This window comes from Accipiter gentilis, chromosome 6 (assembly GCF_929443795.1).
Source record: "Accipiter gentilis chromosome 6, bAccGen1.1, whole genome shotgun sequence".
Taxonomy (NCBI): Eukaryota; Metazoa; Chordata; class Aves; order Accipitriformes; family Accipitridae; genus Astur; species Astur gentilis.
In genome coordinates, this window is record NC_064885.1 from 993655 (window position 1) to 1013132 (window position 19478).

At 48.4% G+C, this 19478-nt stretch overlaps 1 protein-coding gene across 3 annotated transcripts in view; it reads left to right on the top strand.

Moving 5' to 3' along the window:
• The window catches only part of CLUH (clustered mitochondria homolog), a 45368-nt gene that overhangs the window by 12529 nt on the left and 13361 nt on the right, over positions 1-19478 (top strand). For all 3 annotated transcript variants that reach the window (XR_007506228.1, XM_049801827.1, XM_049801828.1), the window contains exons 2-16: positions 2250-2446; positions 4072-4243; positions 4406-4549; positions 4761-4888; positions 5536-5690; positions 7213-7338; positions 9628-9775; positions 10535-10627; positions 11184-11878; positions 13064-13281; positions 13933-14037; positions 15185-15285; positions 17407-17559; positions 18199-18261; positions 18952-19196. Coding sequence is in view for 2 of the 3 variants with exons in the window: in XM_049801827.1 (XP_049657784.1) it covers positions 2250-2446; positions 4072-4243; positions 4406-4549; positions 4761-4888; positions 5536-5690; positions 7213-7338; positions 9628-9775; positions 10535-10627; positions 11184-11878; positions 13064-13281; positions 13933-14037; positions 15185-15285; positions 17407-17559; positions 18199-18261; positions 18952-19196 (2743 nt within the window). In the remaining variant the exon portion in view is untranslated. The remainder of the gene's footprint in view (positions 1-2249; positions 2447-4071; positions 4244-4405; positions 4550-4760; positions 4889-5535; positions 5691-7212; positions 7339-9627; positions 9776-10534; positions 10628-11183; positions 11879-13063; positions 13282-13932; positions 14038-15184; positions 15286-17406; positions 17560-18198; positions 18262-18951; positions 19197-19478) is intronic.

The window sequence follows — 19478 nt, forward strand, 5'->3', positions numbered from 1 at the left end:
TCTGCCTCCCTTTTCTGGCTGCTACATCAGGAGCAAAAGTTCAGTGATCCTGCCCTGCTTGGGTGGGCTGAGGCTGGACCAAGCCTGGCTCGGGAGCCTGGCAGGTTGTGCAGAATGTGGTCTAGTAGCCCCAGGTGTAGCTTTTCTGCGATGGCTTTTCTGCTCTCCCTCCTCGTCCCCGTGTGTTCAGGCAGTCCAGGAGGAGTATGGCTCTGCTGGTTGTAGGGTGTGACAAGGGGTTCTCCCCAGCCTTCTGGGCATGGTGTGGTTTTTCTGAAACCACGTCTCTTAGGGCACTCCTGTGTGAAGCTTTTCTTCCTCCTTTCTAGCATGACTGCAGCTTGCTAGAGCCAGAGCCAGACCTCTTGTCTGGCTTGTCCATGGTTTCATCTGTCAAAGAAATGAACAGCTCGCTTGGGGACATATGCAAAGTGACAGGGTACACAAGCAGCAGCTGCTGAGATGCTGAAGGCAGCAGAGGCTTCTTAAGGTAGCCCTGTTACCTGCTGCCTTTTGGAACGGGTGTGCTTGCCTTGTGTTTCATGCTCTCTTTCACCATGTCCTAATTCAGCCTTGACGGTCGTCTCTGAGGCAGGTTTGCTGTTGGCAGTTGTAGACCGGAGTAGGAGTGTGACCCTCCAGGGACGCTTCAGCAGGGCTTGTCGCTGCAGCCTCATGTTGAGCTCCAGAGGCGTGCAAGGGGATATAGCATTTCAACCCTTTTTCTTATACACGGTGAAGGCTGGATGACTTTACTGGGCTGCCAGAGCAGTTGGGGCTGATAGGCGAGAACTAGCTGTGATAGCTCTAGGTCTTCAAGCCACAGCGCCAGTCTGTGTTTCAGAAGTGACAGAGGTTGAACTGCTATCTCCCCTGGAGCACAGCTGGGGCTGGGACTGATGCCTTGCTACAAGGTGAGGAGGAGGAGGAGGAAAGAGACCTGCCAGGTGGAGCTGGCTGGAGGACTGCAGCTTGGTGCTTAGCAGCCTTGGGGCATTATCCTGGCTTTGAGCCGCCCCGACCCTGTGCAGCCTTTTGAAAAGGCTGTTCCCAGTGCCTGGGAAAGCCCCCAACCTGCTCTGTCTGCACTGCCTGCAAGCAGCGGGTGCCTGGGAGCACCAAACTGGAACGGCCAGGTGTGATTTTTGGGAGTCCAGCAGCCCAATGTGCTGGCCGTGCATGGCCGGGATGGCACAGCCATGCTGCAAACGCACCCTGTGGGGTACGACACCTACTCCCTTCCAGCATTTGCTGCCTGGGGTAGGTGGATCAGAGTGGTACCCTGCTCCCAGGCTGGGGACAAGGGAATATCTTCCCTCTCTCAACAGCTGGCATCATCAGCTCTTTCCATGACTCCAGCTTACCCTGGCAGCAGCTCAGTCCAACAACGCAGCGTATCCTCTTTAGCGTGGTCCCCAGCCTGGTTTGGTGGGTGTAGGCTGCTCTAGCAGACCTGCAGCTTCCTAGATCTTATCAGCTCTCTGATCCTATCCACCTTATTGGAAAAGAAAACAAACCATTGTGGGAGCAGCAAAGTAGGTGCATAGAGCTCCCCTGTCCCTGTGACGCATCTGTCTAAATGAGCACTTAAAATGTCGTCACCTTTTTCTTGAATAAAATTGCTTAGGCAAAGCCTCACCCTGGCACCATGGGATCTCGGCAAAGTATTTTGGAAATGCGGAGGGTGGCCAGATGCAGGCAGGGGTGTGGGAGCTGTTTGTGTGCCTGTGGAGTAACCTGGCTGCCACGTGACACACGGCTTAGCAATGCAACTGCCGTCTCTTTCCCCTCCCTTCTCTCCTGGCTGAACAGTAGCGTACCAGGAGGTATGTTAGGAGCTGTGTAACATGTTGGTGCAGAGGTTACAGCTGCCTCCGGGCTGCAAAGCACCAACACACCCATTTCTTTTAATTAAGAGGCTTCTTAAGACTAAGCTGAATGTGTTGTACACTGACCCATCCTTCCTGCTTTCCTTCCCTCCCCTCTCTGCACAGGGTTTGTGGAAGATGCAAACCCCGCAGGCGAGCAAGAGCATGTTAATTATGCTGTGAGGGGAAGGGAGGGAAGGGCCTGGCACACCTATGTCTAGTAAACACCAAGTGCAGAATAAAATTCTTGCTGTCTATTAACCCCTGGTTCACTTCGATTGGCCAGAGGGCAGTGGTGTTGTCCAAACCAGTCTCTCTAGCCACGTGGAGAGGACGGTCCATTTGCTCATATCTTGTCTAAATCCCTCTCTTCTCTCCCAGAGCACCCATCTGGCATGCCACTAATGAATGGCAGCGGCCCGCACGAGAGTCTCAAGGGCGAGAAGGACGCCAGGCAGAACGGCCATGAGGAGACTGACCCAGGAGAAGATGGGAACGACCAGGAGGTCATTGTCATTCAGGACACGGGATTTACCGTCAAGATCTGTGCACCAGGGATAGAGCCCTTTTCCCTGCAGGTACCTCCCTTGGCCAGCTGGGGAGGGGAGCGGAGCGGAGGTAGTGCTGGAGGAAGAGGCTCAAAGGAAATCCTTTGAGCCAGGACATACACAGCACTGTCCTTTCAGCCAGCCAGGGAAGGGGACAGGGGACTGTGCCCAGGGAGGCCCCTGTTAGACCCTGCAGTCTGGACAATACCTTCAGGCTGTTCGCAGCTCCCTGACTTGTCCAAACTCCAATGGGATTAAGTGGGGGAGGAGGCAGCAAAGCGTGGAGGGTGCAGGAAAGAAGCTGCCTGACCAGTGGCTTCTAGAGAAAAAGGAAGGAAGAGGAGATGTGAGCAACATGCCTGCCTAGGCTTTGCAAGGACAAGGAAGGTGTTTTGCTCCAGGTGTGGAGCAAGGGGAGGGGGAATTAGCCAAGGTGTAGCTGCTTCTTGTCCATCACGGAGAGGCTCAGGCATGGAGCTGAGCACAGGGGAAATGGCCTTCCCACTTCTGGGCTGTTTTAAAGGAGGGATGTGAAAACATGATTTCTGGGTCTGACTCTCAGGAAGGGAAAATCCCTTGCTTGCCTAGCAGTTTTGGCATGATGGCATGATGCTCCTTCAGGCTAACCTGGGTTTGGTACAGCAACAGGCACTAGTACAACTCGGGGAGCTCAAGCACCAACCTGAAGATCAAGGGAATGATGTAGTCTCCACTTCCCCTCTGCATGGAGAGCTCTGTGTGTGTCATGTGGACAATGATGTGCTGCCAGATCAGGACGGGCTTTGACATGCCTAGCTGATACTCTGATTTAGCTTGATACTTCGCCAAACACCATTTGGATGAAGTATCTCTAATTTTGGGCAGAGGCATCTGAAGTCTGAACCCAGTGGGAAGTCTTATCTCCCCAAAACTAGCAGAGAGTGCAGCGAAATTACATCCCCCGTGGAATGAGCTGTATCGCAGCCTAGCTTTTTTTCTCCTTTAAATCCCCTTGGCTGTTAGTTTTAATAGGCTAATAATAGCAGGCCATGTTGTTTACAGCAGCTTATGTAAACTACCCTCAGTCCTCCTAGCTTGAGAGCAGTGTCAGTGGTGCTGGAGCCAGAGCAGGGAGGTAGGAGAGCAGCCCTGGTGCACAAGCCGAGGCAGTTTCTTGCGTCACGGGAGCCGTTGCGCTTGAAGGTGGTGTGCCCTGGAGGTGTGGCACTGGCATGGACACGCCACAGCGCACTGTGGATACCACAGCAGATTGAGTGGAGGAAACGGTCCGTTTTCCGCATGCATCATTCAAAGTCTCACCACAAATGCACAGTGTGAATGCATAAGGGAAGAGCCCCTGGTTTCCCCTGCCACCTTCTATTCCTTCACTGCCCTTTCTGCCACCTCTGTCCCATGCCAAGTGCTTGGCACAGCACCAGGATGTGCCACCTCTGGGTGCCAAGCCTTGTGGGATGGAGCTGGGGTGGCTGACCCTGCCAGAGATGGCAGTGCTCTCTCAGCAGGGACAGAAGTGTTCTTCCTGGGAGGGAGAGCTGGAGTGTGCCTTTCCAAGCCTGGAGAGGTACAAGAGATGTTTGATTCTGCAGCAGATGAACAAAGTTTGGCAAGAGCGTGTGTGAGGACAGAATAACTGTCTGGGTTCTTCCCTTCTTAAGGTCTCTCCTCAAGAGATGGTGCAAGAGATCCACCAAGTTTTAATGGACCGTGAAGATACCTGCCATCGGACTTGCTTCTCTCTGCAGCTGGATGGCAATGTCCTCGATAACTTTGCTGAGCTGAAAACTATTGAAGGACTGCAGGAGGGCTCGCTGCTGAAAGTGGTGGAAGGCAAGTTCCTTCAGACTTCAGGAGGGAATGAGTGAGGGTTTTCACAGGGAATGGTTTTGGCCACATGGCAGCCCTTTCCTCTGGTTCCTTTTTGAGATCTGTGTGCCAAAGGAGTAAGCAACTATGTAATTCCAGTTTCTTTCCTTCCTTTTTGCTCATCAGAGCCATATACAGTGCGAGAAGCGAGGATACACGTGCGTCACATTCGGGACCTTCTGAAGAGTCTTGACCCATCAGATGCTTTCAATGGTGTGGACTGTAATTCATTGTCCTTCCTGAGTGTCTTCACTGAAGGAGACTTGGGAGGTATGGGGCAAAAAAACTTCTCTGATGTGGTCAGTGTTTTCATTCCCTTGACTCCTTGGTTTGTTAAAATACATCATAACAGTCAGCTGTCCCATATCATTCAGGAATGCAGAGAAACACTTGGAGCACCTCTGCATTCCTCCTTGAGTAATTACTGGAGGAGGGAATGCTACATTTTTCAGCACTGACCTTCTATCTCTGTCCATTCTAGACAGTGGAAAACGGAAGAAGAAAGGTACTGAAATGGAACAAATTGACTGCACCCCTCCTGAACATATCCTGCCAGGTAGCAAAGAGAGACCCCTGTGTGCCCTTCAGCCCCAGAACAGAGACTGGAAGGTAGAGTTCTCCTGTGTCATTAAAACAGCTATTGGCACATTCCTTGCAGCAAACTGCTGTTCAGGGATTGAAAGATTGAAGTGGACTTTGGGATTTGCTCTGCTTGATGCTTAATGAGCGCTGGAATAGCACTGCTTAGCCAAAAGAATAAAGTCCAATAGCTCATGTGCAAAACACTGGACACCGAGTCTGGACATCTGCAGAGTGTAAAATGGCCAGTCTTGTTGGGAGGGGTGGCAGGGAAGGGAGAACTGCATTTCTGTGCATAGTCCTGGAGACAGGATCTGTGGATCACTACAAATTACCCTTAGCTTTCCCATACCCTCCCACTTGGATTCTGGTTTAGAAGCTGCCATTTGAAAACCAGTACAGCAAGAAATCCATGCCTTGTGCAGCCCAAAGGCCCAGGGTGTCTGTTTTTTCTGATGTCTTATGGTGTGAACGGCAGCAAACTGAGGCAAATTAGTGGACTGCAAGGGGCTCAAGGAAGGCTATGCTCTTGAGAGCAGTTTTTTTTGTAAGCTCTGTTTCTGGAACCAAACGAGGGTAGCAGGTGAAAGGAATCTGGCATGTACATTCAATGGCTCTGTAACTCAAGGGAATTAATACTTGCTGACAGGAGTTGCTTCTGTTGTGTTCTTCTGTAGCCTTTGCAGTGCCTAAAGGTATTGACGATGAGTGGCTGGAACCCTCCACCTGGTAACCGGAAAATGCATGGAGACCTCATGTATTTATATGTCATCACGGTGGAGGATCGGCATGTCAGTATCACTGCATCCACTCGAGGATTTTACTTGAATCAGTGAGTAACTAAGATTCCTCCTGTCCTGCCCTGCAGCAGGGAGCTTGCAATAGCCAACTGGAAAAGAACCCACAAACAAACAATTGTTGCTTTTTTTTTGTGTGTGTGCGTATGGAAAATAGCCTATTTTAATTCACTGCTCACATGGGTTTGTAGGAGTTGCTATACTGGATTGGGCTGTTCAGTTATGCCTGGTACCATTTCTCCACAGTGGATAAATGCCTGATGCTTTAGGGAAAGTTTAAACATCCCATAATGTCATCAGCTAATTAGAGCATTTTGAGTTGGGAAGGAATTCTTTCTTGACCATTGCATCTATCTCACTTTGCCCTACAGCAAAAGCACAGCCTGTCAGAACTGCCTAAGCTGGGCACAGATAGGACTAGATTTTTTTTGGCTTTTCTTTGGTTTTTGTTTGGTTTTGTGTTTGGTTGTTTTGGGTTTTTTTGTTTTTTTTTTTTTTTTTTTTTTTAAATAGTGGCCGTGAGAGACTGTTAAAGGGGCTGTGCTGTGCCTGTCAGAGTGGCTGTATTGAGGGAGGTGCAGGGTCCATCCAGCCCAGTAGCCTGTAACAGACCTGTTGAGTTGAGGGTGGACGGGAAAGAAGTTCAGGGCAACAAACCCTGCTGTACCTGAGCAACCATCAGCCCGGAAACATCTCTGGGTGGCCTTGATCCTGCAGTCCAGATAATTGCCTGGGCAACCATAACTGCATGTTTGAAATACAAGGTTATAATTCACAGAAGGAGAATGAAGCTGCCTGAAGAGAAGGAGAGCTTAAAATATAAAAGATAAAATTCAAGTGCGTTTCCACCTTCTGTCTTATTATGTATGAAGTGGAAGTGCTCTGTGTTAAACTGGTTTGTGAGAGAAATAATTTGTAGTTCATTGTTTTCCCCCAGATCTGTAAAAATAAGTGTTAAAAGTACTAAGTCTAAGGGTACACATCTGAGTGCAGGTCCCAGGAGACCAAGTGGCACAATGAACGTGAAACAAGTTGCCTTTCTGAGTTTGGCAAAACGTGACCCTGAGGGGGAGGATCTGTTGGTGTGTTCCTGGCAGGTTTGGTGCTCAGCCTTCCAGCCGGGAGACAAGGTATCTTGAGAGGGCACCAACTGTTTGGTATAGTTGGTGCCATTACAGTTGCGTTCTCTGTTATGCAAAGGCCGTTTTAGTGTGTTTGGGAAGCTCTGTGAAATCAATCCTTCCCAGCTATAAAAATACAAGCCTTGCTTGAACCTGGTGGTGGCTGGAGAAGGTGTAAATTAAACTTGCTGTGCAATCCATCAGGGCCCAGGTACAGGGTTACTAGCTGTATCTTACGTGGAGAGACTGGAGAGGGCTCTTGCAGCCCATCTGCCCATGTGCCACGTGGTCTCCATTTTGCAAGCAAGGGCACGTTGTGCAGGCCTTTCACGCAGCGCATATATGGAAGGCTCTCATTCATGTACCATGTTCCTAGGGTATGGGAAGTCTCAGGCATGACAACAGCTTGTGACTTTGTTTCTTTTTTCTCTTGCAGGTCTACTGCATACAACTTCAATCCCAAACCTGCAAACCCCAGTTTTCTCAGTCATTCCTTGGTGGAACTACTTAACCAGATCAGCCCTACCTTCAAAAAAAACTTTTCCGCTCTGCAGAAGAAACGGTAGCAGCACTTTTTCCTCTCTTGTTGCCTTGAGTAGTCTGTTGTAAAGTTGCTTGGTGAGGCTCAGCTATGTGGCTGGTTCTGTGGGAACTGGATGCCACTGATATAGTAAGGATTGCAATGCCTGCTTTCTCTGAGCTCACATAGTGGTGGAGTGGTTGGGACATGCAAGTCTATGCAGCAAGGACCACAAAATGCCTGACTAAAGGTCATGGCAGCACCCTGATGTAACTGGCTTTCCCTTGCTCGAAACATGGAGCTGTCAGAGCTGATGTGACTTGTCTGCTGTTGTTCAGCATGACAGTAACAGAGGCTGGTGGAAGCCCAGAGTCCTGATCCTTATCCACTGGATGGTTTCTCTTGGCTGTAACTCCCAGATGACTCTTGCTTACAGCATGTAGATTTACGGATTTTAGTTCTGCCTAAAGCAAAGGGTGGGGGGATGACAGCTTTCTGTTGCCATGGGAGTATCAGTTGTGGGTTTTACCTGGAATTCAACACGTTCTGTCCCTGCTGAGAACCTGAACACATAGGACAATTTGCACAGTGGGAGAGTGTCATGGTTTAACCCCAGCCAGCAACTAAGCACTATGCAGCTGCTCACTCACTCCCCGCTCTACTTTGCCCCCTCCTCTGCCCCGCAGTGGGATGGGGGAGAGAATCAGAAGGAAAAACATAAAACTTGTGGGTTCAGATAAGAACAGTTTAATAGAACAGAAAGGAAGAAATTGATAATAACAATTAAAAAAATGTCAATACTAATAAAAGGATTGGAATATACACAACAAGTGATGCACAATGCAATTACCCATCACTTCTCAACTGATGCCTAGTTAGTTCCCAAGCACTGATCCCTCCCTGGCCAACTCCCCCCACTTTATATACTGAGCATGACATCACATGGATATTCCATACTCTTTGGCCAGTTTGGGTCAGCTGCCCTGGCTGTGTCCCCTCCCAACTTGTGCCCCTCCAGCCTTCTTGCTGGCTGGGCATGAGAAGCTGAAAAATCCTTGACTTAATATAAACGCTACTTAGCAACAACTGAAAACATCAGTGTGTTATCAACATTCTTCTCATACTGAATCTAAGGCATAACACTATACCAGCCAAAACCAGGACAGAAAGTCCAGATGTGGACTGCAGTGTTCATACAAGGGAAACTGCTAATGTGTTGACCAGCTCCTGAGATGTACGTCTCCTTGCTGAGTCTCTGTGTTGGCTACATGCCTCCTGGGAGACTTGACTTCCTAGCTAGCCAGGCAGCAAAGAGTTAATGCAAAGCATGGGCATGTGCTGCAGCAGCGACTGGCCTGGTAACCTGATCAGTAGGTCCTACTCCCCTGAATCCGAAAAAGAGACTGAAGCATAAAATACCAGGGGAGGTAATACATGAGGGCTTTGTGTAGGCTTACGGTGGAGCAAGGATAATTATTTTAAACATGTCCATGCATGTTCATTTTCTCTAATTTCCTCTAGTGCCTATAATAATAATAATATTAATAAATGTATTGTTTTATTCTCCTGTCCTTGCTGCAGGGACCATTTATTCTGCTCCAGGACAGTGGGTCCTGTGCAAAAGCCTGTCATTCTTTAGAGTCTGCTTAATGAACTGCCTTGGCTCAGCAGGGTGCAAATTGACAGGCACATTGTGGGGCTTTCAGGAGCTCTGCTTCTGCTCTCATTAAGAAGATGAAAGTGACACTAGACAAGGGCTGGAAATTAGCAGTGGCCTCCAGCCACCACTGTGACTATCTGGCCATTTAAAAATGATTATACTGTACTGCTTCTTGGGCTAGAAGTAAATACAGATGAGACTCCAGCACCTGCTGAGAGTAGACAGATTACACGAGGGGGCCATTCAGTGAAGGTTGCTTTTTCACTTTGTTAGTGGATGTGTGCTGTAGGCTGGTTTTATAATGCAACCCTTATGGATTGATGTTAAAGCTGAGGCCAGTCTGAGAGGTGGCTAGCTGGGAATGGGCATCCTCTACTTCTGAATGCAGAGGGTGATGGGGATCTCTGGTGATACAACTGAGGATGAAACTGGCAAGGGGGATGGGGAGAGCCCCGGTAATTCTGCAGACTGATGTTGAGATATGCTGCCCATGCCAATCAGTCATCGTGGGCTATAGTACTTGTTAAACAAAAGTCCACTGTGCTGCTTGCGAGGCCTGGTCTTGTTCTGTTGTTTGTCAGAAGCTGATGTTGCAGCAGATGGAAACTTCTCTTAGAATAGAAAGAAATCTTCCTTTGGAAAATGTCTGATTGTTTTCACTCCCAAACTAGGGTTCAGAGACACCCTTTTGAAAGGATAGCCACTCCTTTCCAAGTGTACAGCTGGACGGCTCCGCAAGCAGAACATGCCATGGACTGTGTCCGGGCAGAAGATGCTTATACTTCTAGACTGGGCTATGAAGAGCACATACCTGGACAGGTATTGGTCTTGCTTTGCCTGAGAACGCTGGCAAGAGTTTTGCTGCCAGCTGCGCTGGGAACTGGTTAACTTTTAACAAGTAGACCGCTGGTATTTGTGGAAGGGTTTTGCTCATCAAAGGAAAACTTGCAGGAGTCCTTGTTCTTGACAGTGCCCTTGACTATAAGGGCTATACCGCTCAGGCTGCAACTCCCTGAGCATGTAAAGGTCTGACAGGAGCAGGTTTTGCTCAGGTGTTCACAAATTCCATGTCTCTGCTCTGCCGAGCACCAGTGCACAGAAGACAGAGTGCTCCTCCAGGCCAGTCAGGCCTGGAATGGATCTTGCGTCTCTGAGCAAAGTATTCCAAATGCTTCAGTTGCAGCTTTATAGCATAATATCTTGCAGGCTGTGAGCAATGCAGGGCTGTAACGGCTGCCCATGCGTGGCTGTCTGCCTGTGGTGTGACTACACTGCAGTGTGCTGGCTGATGAAACCTGCACCATGCTCTTCCAGAGGTGGCAAGCTGCTATTTCAGTTAAACTGCGCTGCATGAGCTGGGCTAATGTAAGATCTATCCCAGACTGCTGTTGAATAAAGTCTACTCACAAGCAGTGTTCATTCCTGCTACTAATCCACTTCCTCTGAACTCCACAGCAGCCTGAATTCTTGCCCCTTCCCCTCCCTTGTCTCACAAAATGCCTCATAAAGCAGAAATGCTGACTTGCCAGCTCCTTCCTACACAATGCATTGCTTCCCACAAGGCTTTGACTCTTTCAGACCAGAGACTGGAACGAGGAGCTGCAGACCACAAGAGAGCTGCCACGCAAGAACCTGCCTGAGAGGCTGCTGAGAGAACGAGCCATTTTCAAGGTAACTTCGGGATGTGCAGGCAACTCCTCACGCAGCCCCTTCTCTGCTGCCTGTATCGTAACTGGACACTTCTCTTGGGCTACCCTTTAGAAACTGCAAGAGGAGGATCCCTGTTTGTAAGCTAAGGGGTCTTGTTCTCTCTTGCACGTCTGCCTTCTGTTCCCAGCCCCACAGGGAAGAATTGTGCTCCTTGACCCTGTGTCTCCCTGCTGACCCTAAGGCAGCCTCCTCTTAGTCCTCTGCTGTTCTGTCTGATCCAGTCCTCCTTTGGGTGGGTGGGATGAACAGGAGGAGGGGGGACACGCTTACACTGAAGCCTTCCTCTGCAGAGAGCTAATGAGCCTAAGCCACGCTGAACGCTAATTTCTGGCTCCTGGAGCTTGTATTCAAGCCACTAGCCAGGCTCACAAAAGTAAAAGCCAGCTGACCTGCCTGCTGGAAGACTATCAGGAGGAGAGGAGTGAAGGACAAATTTGCAGGGGGTTTTGAAAGCAAAGTGCTGGGAGGGTGGGAGCCCTTCCCTTGCTTACCCAGATTTCTCTCCACCTGCCTCCAGGTTCATAGTGACTTCACTGCAGCAGCAACAAGAGGTGCTATGGCTGTCATTGATGGCAATGTTATGGCCATCAACCCCAGTGAAGAGACCAAGATGCAGATGTTCATCTGGAACAACATTTTCTTCAGCCTGGGTTTTGACGTCCGTGACCACTACAAGGACTTTGGAGGAGATGTTGCTGCTTATGTAGCTCCTACCAATGATCTCAATGGTGTGCGGACCTATAATGCTGTGGATGTAGAAGGGCTGTACACTCTGGGGACTGTAGTGGTGGATTACAGAGGTTACAGGGTGACAGCTCAGTCTATTATTCCTGGCATCTTGGAACGGGAGCAGGAACAGAGCGTCATCTATGGGTCAATAGACTTTGGCAAGACAGTTGTCTCGCACCCAAAGTACCTGGAGCTGCTGGAGAAGACCAGCAGGCCACTTAAGATCCAGAAGCACAAAGTCCTCAATGACAAGAATGAGGAGGTGGAGCTGTGCTCCTCGGTGGAGTGCAAAGGCATTATTGGCAACGATGGGCGTCACTACATCCTGGACCTGCTTCGCACTTTCCCTCCAGATTTAAACTTCCTGCCTGTTGAAGGGGAGGAGATGCCAGAGGAATGTAAGAAAATGGGGTTCCCCAAGCAGCACAGACACAAGCTTTGCTGTCTCCGGCAAGAACTTGTTGATGCCTTTGTAGAACACAGGTGAGCTGAGCTCCCCCCTTCCTCCACCTGCGACTGGTAATGGTCCAAGTTGGGACCATGCTACGTTGTCCCAGGGACATCACAACAGAGCTCCCAGAATTGGGCAGCTAATTTCCCCATTGCTTGGCTGTGCAGGTGCAACTACAGAAACTTAATTAATGAGAGGTGAAAACAGTAGGGATTCTGACAGGGTTACAGGCAGTCAGGGAAAGAGGTGGTTTGCTTTTTGGTCTCCAGATCTGTTTTTGTTGTTTCCTGTCCAAACATTTAGTTCTTCTTTCCCTGCAGATATCTTGTGCATCTGATGGCTAGGGAATGGGAAGGATTTATGCTTCTTTTTAAGGCTCTCCAGATGTCTTGAATGCTACTTTTTTTTCCTAGAGGCTGAAATAAAGTTACCTATGAGAACTGCTGTAGGCACTTTTGTGGTGAGATATGTTGGCGTGCGGGCTTGCTCAGTGCAGGCAAGGAAGTGGGAGCTCTGGGAGCAGGACAAGTGGAAGCCATGTGGTGCGGCTGTGTGGCGCTAGTGATGTTAATGCTCCTGCTTCCAATGTGAAGGGCTGCAGGTGCTCTGCTATCACAGATGGTCAGAGCCTGTGCTTCGCTTGCCTGAAAGATGAGCCCTCCAGTTGCTGACGGAGGAGTCCTGCCCGCTGAGCAACCAGTTCTGCAGCCAGCACCCTTCCCAGTTCTGCCACATGCCTGCAGGCAAGCTTTGTTCCTCCTTGGGAGAGCTTCCAGACCAGCAGCCTGCAGGACCATGGCCGTAGGGTGCTGCTGCTGCTGCTCCTTGGCTAGCAGAGGCCGGGCCTCTTTCTGCTAAGGTCTCCTGGCAAAATTCCTGCTGGTTTGTGTTTGACTAGTCCTGTGCATCTGGCAGTGAGAGTCTTCTCGAGCTGTCTGCTGATGCTGCGTGTGGAAAGCAATTTGTAACCACTGCAAGGAGATTACTTTCCCCTTGTGATGGGTAATGAAAACCCACGGTTTTTTTGCATCTTCTGATAAACTAATGTGCATTCCTTTGATTTTGGAAAGCTTGTGGGAAGAGAGTGTACATACTGCCTTTCCACAGGGAAACCGTATGGCCTATAATGCTAACTTTGTGAGGTTTTTCCTCACAGAGCAGTTGTGATCCTCTTGGATTCTCCTGCTGTGCTGAATTCCTCTTTTCCTTTACTGTAGGTATCTCTTATTCATGAAGCTGGCTGCACTGCAGCTGATGCAGCAGAAAGCCAACAAGCAGGAGAGCTCAGGTGCGCTGGAAAATGGCGCCTCTCCGGAGAACGGTACTGCAGACAGCGAGAAGTCTGAGTCAGAGGATGGTAAAATAGATGATAACGTGACTGGACTTGATCAGGTGAAAGAGCTTGCTGAGACCATTGCATCTGACGATGGAACAGGTATTTCATCCTTAGCACCAGAAGCAGCCCAGGCCTCCTGCCCTAGCTGGTGGGCTGTGTCGCTGGTAGGAGCTAAGCCAGACTGGGGCTGGTTGGGGTGATTATTTGTTGTTAAACAGGACAAGCACTGGCTTCCTCTGTCAATATTGTCTTCGCTCTTTGCATAGAGCTGTTAACGCACCTGGGGGCCAGTTGGGTAGGTGGGCGAGTGTCTCTGAATGCAGCAAGCCCATCAGCTCTGCCGCAGAAGCGAGAGCCCAGCCAGCAAGCTGTCCTGCGGGGTCAGCAGCTGGGACTAGGCTGCCAGAGGCTTCATGCAGGTGGAGGGGAGCGGGCTGTGGCAGGGCTGGGAAGTGTGATGCAGACACCTTTGGGAATCCCAGGCTTGGATTTCTGAGTATCTGTGGTTGGCGGCGTGGGGGATCCATGGGTTTTCTGGGTCATCTTATGTGCTCTCGTTTAGGCTTTGCATTCTGCAGCCATCCTCCTCTCCAAGTATCTTACAACTGATTGGGTTTTTTTAATGGCTTTCTGCAGAATGTGCCATCATTGCTGCTTTTAGTAACAAAACTTTTATCTTAATTTAATAGCTAGGCTTGTCATTTTCTGAAGTCCACATTCATTTGTATTTTATTTTATTTCCTGCTCCAGTGGATCCCAAAAGCAGAGAAGTGATTCGAAATGCTTGCAAGGCTGTAGGCTCCATTAGTGACACATCATTTGACATTCGGTTTAACCCAGATATCTTTTCACCAGGTATGTGTACAAAGAGCTGGTTTTAGTCCTCCTTCAGAGGATTGCTGTGTCCAGCCAGCCACAGACAAAAAATTGTGTTCTGTAGCTAAGAATATTGCTGGCTTTTGGCTGGCTGGGCATGCTGCAGGATTCTCCATGAAGCACAAAGATACAGGAAAGAGAAAGAAGTGTAATTGATTGCAATGCTCGAGCTACCAAATGTGGGCAGTAAGCTGTCTCCCACTGCTACGCTCGGGGGAGGTCTGCAGATTGCTGCCAAGAATCTTTGTGCGATTCTCCAACATCCCAGCTGCTAGACCGCATGAAAAGAAGCAGAGGGAGGGAAAAAATTAAATTTTATCCTAATGTAGTAGTTTACACAAAAAAAACAACAGTTGTAGTTGAACAACTGATGTTGCGTCCTCAGTGAAGGGCAGGGTTTGTTCCAGTAACATTTTGGTAAGCAGGTCACAGTGCCCTTTCAAATGCATACATCGGTTGCAGGCACGGTATGTAGCTTTCCGTGGCTGGAATCAGTGTTTTTTATTTGGAAATACAGAAGAAGCTCCCAGAGTGTTTGTGGGGGTGAATACCGAGCTGTATGCATGCAAATGGGGAATGGCCGTATAGTTCAATTTAACTTGGAATAAATGTGGACCATGTGTTTTGAAACGCCCAAGCATCTTCTAAGGCTGGTAAGGATTAGTGTTTTGGCACTGACTTTGCAGCTAGAACTTAAAACCTGATTTTAATTTTAGTGTGCAAAACCAAAAGGCTCTGAGTTTCTAGCACTTGCAGTATTTGCTGGTCCATCTGCTGAAATGTTCCTGCTCCAGTCTAGCCAGTTGACTGTTTTGCACTGATAGTGTACACAGCACTTTGCAATAGATAGAATGGATCAGATAAAGAGCAGAATTGGGGCTTTTAAAAGCTGCGTTAAGAATGAATGAGTGGGCAAGAGCAGCACAGCTACTAATCGAGCAAAGCATCTAATGCTCTTTCCATTGAAACATGTTGTAGAGTAGATGAGTTTTTGAAGAAGTGTCTTTAATTCTAGGGAGACAGAATCATGCTAACTTTTAACCTGCTCTTACTATATGCTTTCTGTATATGACTTGTTTCTTCTTTGAGTTGACGTTTTTTATGTTTTTCTCTTTTACTCTCGTAGGCGTCCGTTTTCCTGAATCTAGCAAAGAGGAGGTGCAGGATCAGAAGCAGTTGCTGAAGGATGCTGCTGCATTCTTGCTGTCATGTCAGATCCCAGGTTTGGTAAGGAACTGAGGACCAGCAGTCATGTCCCCTCTGAAAGCTTGCCTCAAGCCTGGCCGCTCTGAGCAAGCACTGACACAGTGGTACGCCAGCTTTACCTCGCCAGCAAATGCTGTCTTCTATTGGCAGCCAAGTTCTGGCACCAGTGGTGAAGTACGGTGAACAGTGCAAGCATAAGAGGGATTTTTCCATTTCCTCTCTTAGATCATGGCACAATTTTCCCACCTCAGTCCAACAAAGAATTTTTGGCACTGGTAATTAACAGCTATTGCTAAGTGTTTGGGACAATAAAGACCACATAAGTCATCCTCCCTAGCCTTGGGCATTCTGCACGACTTACTGTATTATCTGACCCTGATTGTGACTCAATTGGTGACTAATAATTTGGAGTGAACTGGGAAATTGTTCTTACTAATAGCTATTGTAAAACTCCCTCTGTAAGTCTTAAGTGTTTTGGATGCTTACCCATGCACCTGGCTAGGTAAGAAATACCAGCATTTCCTTTCTCAAGAGGCTCTCTAAATTGACTGCTAATGCATATGTTACTGCAGGCACTGTAACTAGGAGGGCAGAATTGATGATCTCCACTCCAAGAAGTTCAGGAGTTGTTGGTCTTATGTAGGAGGGGATTTTCCTTGCTGGAAAGTTTCATCTGAACTCTAAATCCACTAGTTTTGTAGTCAGCATAATCTTTAAGACCAGCTATTCAGTCTTTAAATAAAAAAACAGGGGGAGTGAATCAGAAAAGGGCTTGGTGACTCTTGTTTTACAGGATAGTTGATACACGAGTATATAAACCCAAAATGCTACACAAGCATGTGTGAGGGCAAGTTACAGGCCAGCTGCTGTAAGCAGGGAGTCCTCTGTACTCTGCGTATCCGAGAGTAACCAGTATTACTCCATGACGTGAATTAAGTCACTCTTTATCAGTGCTACAACACAACTTAAAATGCTAGTGCCATATCCCCTTATCAGCTAAGTGTGCACAACTCTGTGTAGTCTTATAATTGGAAATGTTTTTAGTTAGTGACCGTGAAGCCTTGAAGAAGGGTTAGCCTGCTAATTCCACAAGCATTAGTTAAGTAACCCATGTCAAGGGGAAAGTGGTTCTCGTTGCCTGAGCCACAGGAGACCCTCCGAGTCCCTGCTCTGCTATGTTCCTGTGTGGCCTCCGGCAAACCACTGGAAGCTGTATGCTGAATTATGCTGAACGCCTCGCTGGTTGTCTTGGGCCACTTGAGACACTGCATGCTCAGCACTTGGTTACAATCCTCTGTGCTGCTCCACGGGGCCTTTGCCTCTGCTTGTTTTGCACAGGGAATTGGATGAAGCCTGAGTTGTTTTACTATGGCAGTTGATCTCTCAACACCTCAGTTGCCCAATCCTTGTTGGGAGTGCATAGTGCTGCTCCTTCACCACCGAGACATAAAAGTAAAAGTGGTACAAGTGGCAAGGAGCCTGCACAAACTGCTTTGGGCCGTCTGCTGCAGTTGTTGCCCCTGCCCACGTAGCGTGGCGGTCCCTGGTACTGCAGCACTCCACCCACCAAAAGAGCCTTGCTTGGCATAGCTGTTGGCCTTTGGGGCGACCCTGAACCCCAGGTAACAGAGGTGTGTCTGACCAGCAGTTGGGGAACAGCGGTCCTGCCCCCCCGTGCCCTTGCTGCGCTGGGCGGGTTGCCATCCTGTTAGTGCTGGAGAAACAGCTCTCCCTCCCGCTGCTGCCGCGACGCTGCTCCTGCTTGCGGCCCCGCAGTTGCACGGGGGGCTCAGGGCTGGGGCAGCTCAGGGTTTCCTTTGTGCCGGATCCCAGAGCAGAGGAGGCACTACCCAGAGCTCCTGAGGAGTCTCTCCAGGCTTATCCGCTTTGCCAGCTGCGGAAACTACGGCCTGAGGTAGGGAGCACCCGGCAGCCCTGGCTCTGGCTGATCAGTGTTCTGTACTTGCCAGTTCTTGCTGTGCTTGTAACTTAAATGTCATCCCTGGAAATTACCTGCTCTGTAAGGCAACGCCTTTTTCCCTTCCCAGGCAGATAACTTCTTTTTTTGGTAATTTTTTTTTAAATTTAAATTCTTTCCTTCATGTTTGCTCTCAGTAACCAAAGTTTGCATCTACCTTTCAGGTCAAAGACTGCCTGGATCACACGGTGCTCCCAATGGATGGGGCTACCTTAGCAGAGGCCATGCACCAGAGGGGCATCAACATGCGTTATCTAGGCAAAGTGATCAACTTCATCACGAAGACCCCTGGCCGTGCTCAGCTGGATCACATTTTTGTAAGCATCAGGCTTAACTTCAAGCTGTCAATTAAAACTGCCTCTGGCATAATTTGTCCTGTATAGATTCCAACTTGGCCAATTGTTTTCCCTGTGTAAAAATAAACAGCTTCAAAAGTAGAGGAGGAGGGGGAAGGACCTGTAAGTGGTGGGTGGGGAATTTTGCTCCCAAATCCTTAATGGCTTTCATAATGTTAGGGAGTTTGAGTGTCCTTTGGGATAGAGAAGTGCTTCAGGGATTCCCCAAGCATAATAGCAGGTAACACACAGTTAGATTTTAAGCCATGCTTTCTTTAAGCCTTTAAGATCCATTCGGGCTCTGAATCAAACTGGAGAGTGTTGTGAGCGTGGCTGCCCATGAGCATGCACAGGGCTAGTGCTGCAGTAGCTCCTGGATGCACGGTTAGAGCTGAGCTGTGCCGTAAGGGGTGGCTTGTGGCCACCATGCACGGGTGTGCAGGGGGCTCTTCCCCGGCTCCAGGAGTGTTGTCAAATGCAAAACAGTTCTGTGCTGCAGGGTAAGGACTGGAGAATGTGTCTTCTGCAGATCTTGATAAAAGCCCACTTCAAAAGCAAAGTGTATTTTTCATTGTTATTGCCAACTGACTCTTGGTCTCTGTTCTTTATTCTTTTGGGTAGAAAATAGGAATCAGTGAATTGATCACTCGATCGGCTAAACACATCTTCAAGACATACCTCCAGGTATGACCTGCAGTCTGACCTCTTGCCTTGTGTGTCCTCTCAAATGACTTTTTTCCACAAATAGAGAGCCGTTTGAGTCCTTTCTCTCATTAGGCAGTTCATGGGCGTTGCTTAGCAACGGGAAGTACAATCTCATTAGTGCTAAAATAGGTACAGGCCTGTGTGTAAGAGAAAACAAGTTCCCACTTGAAGATAGCTTTCCCGGAGAGTAATCATTCATGCTTTTCTTCCCTAGATTCTCACTCATTATGTTGAAGGCTTTTAAAAGTGAAATCACAGCTTGTTTTCCTTGTAATACCTTTTTCTCTTAAACAGTGTTGCTTTTGCCCTTCTAAGAAGCTTTTTTTAGTAGCATGAACACTAATGCATCCTTATACCTGTCCGTACATAACATAGTAATACAGCTGGCTTTACTCCAGTCTCAAAATCTTCTTTACACTTTCTAGTTTCTCTGTCCCAGGTAGTAGCCTGAAATGGAACTATATATTTGTGTGTGTAGGTATATACTTAGCTCTTATATCTGCATAATTCTGTCTGTGCTAGTTCCACTTGCAAATATTGCCTTCCTCTCCCTCTCCTGAAAGGTTTTCCTGTTTCTGGTAGGACTGGATTTGTGTGAGGCTCAGGGTCGGAGTAGTGCTTGTGTGATGGCGGGTGTCTTCCAGGACTGATTTTGGTGTCTCGCTGTAGGGTGTGGAGCTGTCGGGTTTATCAGCAGCCATCAGCCACTTCCTCAATTGCTTTCTAAGCTCCTTTCCAAATCCCATTGCCCATCTTCCAGCTGATGAGCTGGTCTCCAAGAAAAAGAATAAGAAAAGGAAAAACAGGAACCTTGGAAATGCTGATAACACTGCATGGGCCAGCATGACCCCTCAGGAGCTTTGGAAGAATATCTGTTCAGAAGCAAAGAACTACTTCGATTTTAGTCTTGAATGGTAAGCAGTACAAATTACCCTGTCACCAAATGTCTGTAACTCTTACTGTTCTTTAATAGGACCTGCCTTTTTGACTTGTTTTCTGTTTGAATATACACTTGCACTCTTGAGGGAGTTTTACAGGCTTATAATGGAACGAAATCAGGCACAGAGTAGCAGGGGGAAGTGTAACTGAGATTTGAAATGAGGTGAAACCTCTGAGGCAAAGGCAGCTAAGAAATGCAGAGAGGAGGGGAAACTTTTCCTTAGTGGTGCAGAGGGGAGCAGAAGGCAAGAAGCTGA